The 10,113-nt window shown below is 54.4% G+C and overlaps 1 protein-coding gene across 1 annotated transcript; it reads right to left on the minus strand.

Annotated features, from left to right (window-relative positions):
- Positions 1 to 3,101: 3,101 nt before the first annotated feature.
- Positions 3,102 to 6,654, minus strand: CIMAP1C (ciliary microtubule associated protein 1C). The gene is made up of 4 exons (XM_061159640.1): positions 6,534 to 6,654; positions 5,407 to 5,517; positions 4,185 to 4,298; positions 3,102 to 3,580 (listed from the first exon to the last, which is right to left on the minus strand). The coding sequence occupies exons 1-4, from the start codon at positions 6,652 to 6,654 to the stop codon at positions 3,102 to 3,104; spliced, it is 825 nt and encodes a 274-aa protein (XP_061015623.1).
- Positions 6,655 to 10,113: the final 3,459 nt, after the last annotated feature.

Raw genomic sequence — 10,113 nt, forward strand, 5'->3', positions numbered from 1 at the left:
ACCAGGGAGGCCCCATTCATCTTCTCCGGAGGCCACAGCCCATTATTTGTGGGCCCATCTCTCTTTTGAACATCTTCATCCCCCTGGGGCTTCCCTGGCAGTCCACTGGTTAAGGCTCTGTGCTGCCAATGCAGGGGGCATGGGTTCACTCCCCTGGTCGGGGAACTAGGATCCTACATGCTGCATGGTGCAGCCAAAAAATAGAAGGGAAAAAACTACATGTGTCAAAGATTCATACTGAATCCTCCAGGCTGCTATCCTTCCTTGGGAACCACAAACCAAGGGTTAGTTCTAGCTCTGGGGCAAATACCCAGCCCTGGCCCATCCTTATCTGGTAGCATCTGGGGCCACTAGGCTGAAGGTCTGCCCCAGACCGAGCCACAGAGGTAAAAACTAACATTTAGTCCTAATATAATATAACATATTAAGACTATGTAAGTCCTAAAATAACTCACCCCAAACTGAGCCTGACTCTGCTTACCAAACCCAATCACACTCTGAGTCCTGACCCCGTCACACACTTAGCCCTGACCCTGATGACATACTGAGCCCTGATCCTGGTCACACACTGAGCCCTGACCTTGGTCATGAACTGAGCCTAGACCTTTATTTAGAGACAGGCCATTATCTTGTCATCTGGCCAAAGCTATTTCCCTGGCTCTGGGCCTCAGTTTTCTTCTTTTTTCTAATGGAGGGCCTTGGAATGACCTGATCATTAAATCAGAAAACCCCTACTCAGAGGCTGGCCTGTAGTTTCCCCGACCTGGTGACAGTGGAGAGCATCAGCCGCTGCCACCTGCCAGCCCCCGCCCCCAACCAACACATTCAGCCCAAGCATCACCAATTTTTGCAGCCACCATGATAAATGGCATTGTCGGCAAAACGACGTCTTTCTAATCTGCTGCAAGACAGATGGGTCCCCGAGCTCACTGGCTGTCTCTCAAGCCTGCCCAGACCAGACTTGTGAAGGAGTGGGGAGGATAGGACAGACACAATACCCCAGGCCTGCACACTGGGGTGGGAAGGGGAGGACATTTCAAGCCCAGAGTCAAGAATGACCCCAGTGGGGTTTTCTACAAACCCCCCTTTTTAAATATTCAGTTGTTTGTTTCTTTTTAATATTCCAAAGATAGTCTCTGCTCCTTTCTACCTAAAGTTAGTTCTTCAATACCATTTTCATTTTCAGTTAAAACCTGAATATTGGACTTCCCTAGTGGATCAGTGGTAAAGAATCCTCCTGCCAACGTAGGAGACGCGGGTTCGATCCCTGGTCCGGGAAGATCCCACATGCCGCAGAGCAACGAAGCCTGTGCACCACAACTATCGAGCCAGTACTCTAGGGTCCAAGAACCACGGCGTGAGCCCACATGCCGTGACTAATGAGCCCATGTGCCCTAGAACCCATGCTCCACAACAGCAGAAGCCACCGCAGTGAGCAGCCCGTGCACCGTGACGAGAGAGTAGCCCCCACTCACGGCAACTGGAGAAGAAAGCCCATGCAGCAGCAAAGACCCAGCACAGCCAAAAATGAATAAACAACATTTTAAAAATAAAGATAAAACTTGCATATTGCTCAAATTCGCAGGATGAGCCATCAGACACTGGTTCCTAGTGGCCCCTTCCTCCTGTCTCCCTCTGCTTCGGGGACAGGGGCTGCGGAGGAACTTGCCTCTGCCTGAGCCATCAGGTCTGGGGCAGATTCAGCCTCCCCTCTTGCTTCCCTAAGCCCCCCTCCCTCCACAGTTCCTGCTGCCCTTTTCTCACTTCCAGGGGCTGTAGAGCAGCAGGGCCAGTGCTCCCCACATCTCCTGTGGCCAGGGGAGATAGGAGAAGGGCTTGTCTTAGGGATGAGGGCAATCAGAACAGGGGATCTGGATACCAAGAATTAAAGAAGGACAAACACCAGCCCCCAAGACCCCAGCCTCCCCAGAGACCAGCAGGAGAGCGGGCACCAGGCAATTCAAAAGCTGCAAAGCCAGAAGGGGTGGGAGCTCTGAGCGCTGCCTGGACTCATGAGTGAGGCAACACTGCCCCCTACTGGTCAGTTCACAGCTCTCCCCTCTCCTCTGCTGCCAGACACTAGAGCTAAGACACTAGAGCTTAGACACTAGGGCTAAGTGGTTGGGGCGGGGACACACTGGTGACTCCAAAGACAGCATGTGACATACAGACCCTCCTCCCAGCAGCTCCCTTCCCCTTTCCTTCCCCCATACGCTGATCCCTAGCCTCCAGGTTCTGCCCATCTTGCCCAACCTGCTCTCACTGCCCAAGGAATTCTGAAAAGACCACATCTCCTCCAGCCCCAACACCCTGAGGACAAATCCTGAGTCCCCGTCAAGCTGCCCACCATCTGGTCTCATTGCAGGCCAGCCTCCAAGAGCCTAGATGCCCGCCCTCTGAGCCCGCCCTGGTTCCCTACTCTTGTACCCTTGGGTCCCACCTGTGTGCCATCCTCTTCATCTTTACCTCCACCAATGATATGCTCCATGCTACTCACAGTCTCTGCTCATTCCTGGGGTTCCTCCCCCAGGAAAACTGCCCTCCCCCCATCCCCAACCAGCATGGCCCCTCCTTCCTGTGCGCACACCCACTCACCCTGCTCCTCACTCCTCTCTCGGATGCTGGCCACCATCTGGGATCAGAATCAAACAATTCAGGGGCTGGATGGAACTTGGCCATCCCCTAGGTGCCTCCTCCCCGCTCACCGAGGCCCAGAGAGGTGTGTGAGCTGCACAAGGCCACACAGAACTCCAGGGGCAGATGCGGGGCCGGAACTCAGCTCCCCGGAGTCTCTACCCAGAGCTCCTTGGGGGACACAGAGCTGTCTCCCCTGATGAGCCACAGCAGAACATCTCCTGGACAAGGACCTCTCCTACACCTCCCAGTATCCCCAGCTCCTCACCCAGGGCGGGGCCCAAAGAAAGCAGCTGTGTTTGCAAAACCAAGGAATAAATAAATGAAAATATTTATCTAACGCCTTCTACGTGCTGGAGACAGCAGGCACCAGCTCTGCTACTTAAAACCTGAGTAAGTTGCTCAATTCGGTATAGAAAAATAACTTCTGGGGACAGGGTGGTGGGGGGGAGTGACCAGGTGGGGCCTCAGTCACGAACGTCGACGATCAGCGGGCATAGGTGGGCCGAATGCTTGATGCCCATGGTGAAAGCGGGAGGGCGGGGCTTGTGTACCATGACCTGCTGGACATTGTGGGAGCCGGGGCCAGGCCGAGGTGTGTGGTCCGCCAGGTAGCCAAAGCGCTTGGCCATGCTGTAGACGGGGCCGCGGTTCTGATAGACGGACGGCTCCGGCCGGGTGTATGCAGCTGGTCCGGGGCCTGTTGCCATATTCTTGTAGAACCAGTTCTTGTCCAAGTGGGCCAAGCTATAGCAAGGGGCAGCTTTGTTGGCAGGGAGGTTGGGCCCCAGCAGGAGTGGCATCTGGTACTGGTTGGGGCCCGGATTGGGGTCCATCACTCGGTATGGGCACCGGAAGCCAAAGGAGTACTCAGGAGCCCTGCGTTCCCCAGGCGGGTGGGTCTTCTCCAGGTGGTAATGGCAGGGCGCTGGGGTGGGGCTCAGACCTGAATGTAGGCGAATGAAGGGAAGGGGTCTCAGGGCCGGAACCAGGCTGAATCTCCTGGTGACCAACTAACGAGTCTAGGGAGGGGGCAAGGTCTTGGTGAGCCTGGTGTGACTTTACTATAACCACCTTAGCGTCGGGCGGGAACATCACCTCCCTGCATGCGGCTCTGGGACGAGGGTGGGGAAGGACTTCACCATCCTGGCATCAGGATTGTGACACTGTCTTCATAATATAAAAAGCCCGAGCATCATCAGAACGCCACCCTTGGCTGTCATTGTCCCTGTGACAGCACCAAGAAAACGTGCTGGAATCAGTAGTCTGTGAACTCATTAGCATAACGCGAGCCCTGTGATATTTTTACCATATCACCCTGCAACATACATGGAACATTGGCCTCCAGACATTAAGTACTGTGACCCAGACGCGGTGACATGGGTGTCTTGAAGTGACCTTGCACCGAGGTGCCAGCATCTGCAGACACATCTGGCGAAGGGAGTCATGACCCCTTTGCTCCTGCTTGTGCCCTAAGCGTGGACCCCCACCCTCCAACCTCCCAGCCCCCAATCTCCCACCCCCGACCTTCCTCTTCCGGCCCATCTTACGCAGATTAGAGATGTGCTCTGCCATGGGAACCTGAGGACAGCTGGCCATCCCAAACCGAGTTATCTTAGGATCCAAGAAATAGCAAGGCCCGGGGCTTCGTATGTCCATGATCCCTGCAAGGCAGCCAAGGAAAGGGCCGGTCACCCCAGAGGCCACCCCAGGGTGAGTCTGGCCTCTGCCTCCAGGCAAGACCCCCCTACCCCAGAAAAGGATGGAGGGTGCCTTCCTAATGCCTTGGGCTCTTGGGGATTTGGGGAGCCTTTATTTCCTCATCTGTAAAATGGATGTTTTAACACATGGCCTAACATTCTCTAAAACTTGTTCAGAGGAACAGATAAAGTAACAGCTGCCAGGGACTGGTGCCAAGGTGACAATAACAGGCATGTGTGTGTGTGTGTGTGTGAAGTCACTTCAGTTGTGTCCGACTCTTTGCGACCCCATGGACTGTAGCCCGCCAGGCTTCTCTGTCCATGGGATTCTCCAGGCAAGAATACTGGAGTGGGTTGCCACGCCCTCCTCCAGGGGATCTCCCCAACCCAGGGATCGAACCCATGTCTCCTGCGGCTCCTGCATTGCAGGTAGAATCTTTGCCGCTGAGCCACCAGGAAAGCCCATGGTGGCTATTATTAGAATGAAGAAAGACCCAACCCCAGAAAGGGCGGGGTTTCCCCTGCTGAGAAGGGTGTGTTACCCCAGCGAGGTGCCTGGATCTCAGACCCCCAGATACACACTGCTGCCTGCTCTCTCACCAGCCGTGGCCATCAGCCCCAGCTCTTCGCCGGCCCTCGGCTCCCTGCCTTCCAGGGGGTTCTAAGCTATCCGGGAGGCCCTGAGTCCACCACTCCCACCTCCTTCCCTCCACCCCATCCCTCAGTTATTCCTGCCCAGCTGCTTTGGCACGTGAACCCACAGCCGTCAGAACTGAAGGGCGCTGGCCAAGGACCAGTCAGAAAGGAGGCCTTGCCCGCTGGATGCAACAGGTCACTTCACAGCTCCCTCAGGAGGGCCAGCTGGGAGGTGCCTTCAGAGGGACGGGTAACTTGGCCCCCTGCCGACTTCCTTCTGGACCTAGCAGGCCACCTGGGTGTCCCACTCAGGACAGGCCTGGGCTCCCGGGGACCTGTGGCTACAGGTAATGACTCCTCCCCTTTCACACCGCCCCAAACATCCAATATTAATAACCCTACGCCCGTGGGGACAACGGGTGTGGCGAGCACTCACGCTTCTCCGAGTGCTGGGCATGCAGGGTATAGGCCGGCTCCTGGAACATGGAGACGTCATGGTCTATGTAGCCCGTGCAGGATGGCCGGAGGTACTTGGCAGGCCCCGGACCTGTGAGCACAGAGAGAGAAGCCCTCAGCCTGGGCCTGCCAGATCAGAGGCAGGGAAAGCCCTGAATACGGTATGCTTAAGACCACTGCAGGAACTTCCCTGGTGGGCCAGTGGCTAAGACTGCACTCCCAATGCAGGGGGCCTGGGTTCAATCCCTGGTCAGGGAGCTAGATCCCACATACTGCAACTAAGAGTTCACATGCAACGACTAAATACCTCATGAGCCACAACTAAGACCTGGTGCAGCCAAATAAATTAATATTAAAAAAAAAAAAAACAAGAACACTGGGGTCTTTGCTCCTCCTAATGTCACACTGCCACAAATCCCACTATCGAGCCGCTTCCTTTGGGGAAAATTAATGTTCCTAGATAAAATGCAATTTCTCTTGGACAGGCAATGCATAATAAGAAAAGTAATAGTTACAAGTAACTGAGAACTTATTCTGTGCCGAGCACTATGCTAAGCACTTTCTATGGGTTATCTCAGTTAAGCCTCTCAAGAACTCTGTGAGATACATATTCTTGTTTTTCCTATCTTATAAATGTTCAGCCTCTAACTGAAATAGAAATATCAATTCACACAAAGTCACACAAGCTGGTCTTATGAAAATTCTAAGACATCAGCCAACAGAGCCCAAACATTTAATCACATACTAAACAACCCCCACGTACAGCAAAAGCCAGTCATCAACAATGTAGTAAGAATTAGTTTGTCTGCTTTCAGTTGAGAGTAAGACTCAAGCGAAGTGAGGAAAGCTAATATGGACTAAAGATGCCATTGAATCCTTAGTCTTTTTCCAAAACTGGCCTCACTTCAAACCCCTTCCCACCACCCTCCCCAAATTCCCAGCAGTTAATTCTGCTTGTGGAGTTTAGCTTGGAAGTGCAGATCTTCTGTGGCTTTGAGAAGAGCCTGAAGGGGTTTTGTAAGAGGCAGGGCTGCAAGGTTAGGACACCTTCAGCCACTCTTCAGAGAGAGGAATGAGCGCAAGCCCAGGTCAGGGGTCTGCTCTCACCTTTGAGCATCGCCAGGACCACAGGGATCTGCTTTATCTCATGCCCTGAGGACACTGGCACCTTTTTCTCTGGCTGCTGCCCATAGAACACAGGGTTCTTGACGCCCTTGGACAGTTTCATGTCTGGGGCCAAGCGGAGGGGCAATAGCAGCTACTGAGAGACCTGCAGCAGCGGGCAAGGAGCTGGGCCTGGGTGAGACCTGTTCCGGGCACCCTTGCCCAAGCCCCTGTGTCTACTCTCTCTCTCCCCGACACCACAGGCGGCGTGAGGGCTGAGAAGGAAAGCAGTCCTCCTACTTGAGCAGCTGAAGCTGTCTGGGGTGCAGCCAGCTGCAGGGCCCCACAGGCAGGAGCTAAGGATGACATCACTGCAGAACTTGGATGTGAAACCCCAAGTGTTTATTTCCTCCAGTTGCCGTGGCGCCTGGACTGTGGCATAGAAATTCTACACTGGAAGCAAAGCTGTGGAACCCTGAGAACTCAACCCCACTGTCCCTGTTCCCAACCTGGCTAAGTAGCCTGAGGGGCCCCAGGACCCTGGATCAGAAAGCAGAAAGGGCAAAGTGGAGTGACAGACCCAGCTCTTCACTCTGGGTTTGTTGTTGTTCAGTTGCTCAGTTGTGTCTGACTCTTTGCAATCCCATGGGCTGCAGCACACAGGCTTCTCTGTTCTTTACTATCTCCCAGAGCTTGCTCAAACTCACGTCCATCAAGTCGGTGATCCCATTCAACCATCTCATCCTCTGTCGTCCCCTTCTCCTCTTGCCATCTATCTTTCCTAGCATCAGGGTCTTTTCCAATGAGTCAGCTCTTCACGTCAGATGGCCGAAGTATTGGAGCTTCAGCTTCAGCATCAGTCCTTCTAATGAATACTCAAGGGTTGATTTCCTTTAGGATTGACTCGTTTGATCTCCTTGCAGTCCAAGGGACTCTTACTCCTGGTGGGTGCCCTGGAGGTGGTGAAACAGTGGACAGGTCACGGGTGAGGGATTCTTGCTACCTGCCCAGCCCCCTGGAGTGGTGGTCTACTCTCCGCCCCTCCCACCTATCCCCCAGATTCTGGACATGCCCCCCACTTCTATCACAGTCTACTTTTTTCTCGGGAAAGTATCAGGCCAATTATTTCACCCTAAGGTGTGACTGTCTGATAACTTCTCAGATTCCTATCCCAGGGATGGTGTCTTTAGGGATCCATGTCTAGGAATATTTGACTGCTGCTGACATCTCGAGCAGGGAATGGGTGCAAATAAAGGAGGATGGAGGGTGGGGCTGAGGCCTCAAGAAGCTACTCCCTGGGGCTTTCCTGGTGGCTCAGTGATAAAGAATCCACCTGTCAATGCAGAAGATGGGGGTTTGATCTCTGGTCCGGGAAGATGCCACACACCTCAAAGCAACTAAGCCCAAGCACCGCAACTATTGAGCCTGTACCCTAGAGCATGGGAACGGTAACTATTGAGGCCACGCGTGCCACAGCTACTGAAGCCCACGCGCCCTAGAGCCTGTGCTGCACAGCAAGAGAAGCCACCGCAACGAGAAGCCCGAGCACTGCAACTACAGAGTGAGCCCCACTCGCTGCAACTAGAGAAAAGCTCGCGTGCTTCAATGCATGCATAGCCAAAAAATAAATAAAATTACTTTTTTAAAAAAGAAGAAGCTACTTCCTGTGCTTGTGGTCAAGAGCATCCCCTGAGTGGCGGGAGTGTAAGAGCAAACATTGAAGAATAGGGAAGATGTTTAGCTGCCAGGTGATTGATGGATGAGCCCCGGGGCTGAGGAAATGCTCCACACCCCCTCATCCCAAAAAAACAGGAGGCTCGGTGGCCCTGGGGCCTGCTTCACCTACCAGTTCACAGCTCAGACCAGGGATATGATCTAGAGTGGTTTCCATATTGGGCACAGATGACCACCGGCTTTACAGAGGGTGTCTGTCATAGCCCCGGTACACAGATAATACAGTTGAGGACTCGAAAGGGCCCAAGACTTGCCCAAAACTTCCCATCACATTAGTAGCAAAGACGGGACCAGAACACAAGCCCCAGAGCTCTCTTTGGATCACAGCCTCTGATCAAATGGAAACCAAACCATGCTCTGAACTCATTCCAACCAGCAGGCACAACGAGGACCCAGAGCAGACCAGCCAGGTACGCTGCATGCTTCAGCCCCCCACTTGTGGGGCTGAAGACTTGAAACAGAGGGCGGGGTGCCCACACCCAGCACAGCAATTCTTTCCTGTGTCTTTCTCATCACCCGAGGGGCAGCAAAGCCTTTGATTTCTGGAGGGGGAGGGCTGGGCAAGGCTGGGATTGGCCCAGCCTCAGCTGGCCTCGGGCCACGGGCGGTGCCGCCTCCTCACCCTCATCCTTGCCAGCTTTTCCTGCTGGAAGTTGCAGCCTGCTGGGCCCCAGTCCTGATGGTCCCCTCATACTAACAGGGGCCAGATGTTGGGCTGCGGCCTTCACCATCCTGGGCTGGTGGAGAGTGGTGGTCTCCAAATATCTCAGGCCCAAGGAGCCTTTCTGACCCCGCTACACACACTGTTGCTGTCTGCCATCCTTGTGCCTGGTTCTTTTAGGGAAACTGAGACACTCTCCACCCTGGAAGGTCACCCCATTTCCACTCCAAAGGCTCCCTTCCGTCCAACTTTAACTGAAACTTAGTTGACCCTGGAGAAAGCCCTCAGTTCTCTCCAAAGCTACTGCTCTGTTCCTCCGAGCCCAAGGTGGAGCGGGTCGCTGGTCCCCTGGGTATCCACCCAGGCAGTGTCGCCTCCCTGACCAGGGCATGGCTCCGTGAAGACCCCAGGATCCAGGTTGCCCCTCCTCATCTCTCAGAATTGCCATCTGTCCTGACTTACAAACCTGGCAGCCTTGACTCATGGTCTTCTTCCCCACCCCCAACTCCTGCCATTACCCTGATCACTTAGGCCTCCCCAGGGACCACTCACCACTCTGGGCCTCCCAGTTCCCAGACCTCCTTCTCCCAGAGTCTCCAAATGCCTTCTCTCCACTCCCTCCCAGCTACCCTCCCCAGCACATTCTGGGTTTCTCACCCTCCTCTCAGGAACACCATCCCCTGTTCTCACCATTCCACTTCTGCCTGCTATCACCAAGACTCCATCAGTGACCCAGCACCTCCCCCCGCTCCTCTTTCAGGCTGCCCACCTTGTCCAACACCTTTGCTGGTAAATCCCAGCCCTGAGTCACCACATCTGACCTGCCCTCCTGCAAGACCTGTTGGGAATAGACTCATGGTCCCCAGACCCTGGACTTGAGTCCATGCCACCCAGCCACCCACCTCCGTGCTGGTCAGCTTGCTCTCTCCCTCTCCCCAGAGATCATTTCAAACATGGTTTATTCCCCTCCTGGTACCTGGCCCTCCCTCCAGCCCCCTGCTCTGCATCTTGCTCACAGAGCGCACAGAGGCCGTCAGACTGACCTTGGACTCAAAGCCTCCTTCCCACAGTCAGAACCACCAGCTTCCACTGGCACCTGCTCCTGCTTCCCTCCTGGGGCTTAGGAGGGCCCACCAAGACCCTTTCCCATCTCCTCTGCATCTCAAGAATATTTCACTGTCCACTGCC

This window comes from Dama dama, chromosome 13, assembly GCF_033118175.1.
Source record: "Dama dama isolate Ldn47 chromosome 13, ASM3311817v1, whole genome shotgun sequence".
In the NCBI taxonomy this organism is placed as follows: domain Eukaryota; kingdom Metazoa; phylum Chordata; class Mammalia; order Artiodactyla; family Cervidae; genus Dama; species Dama dama.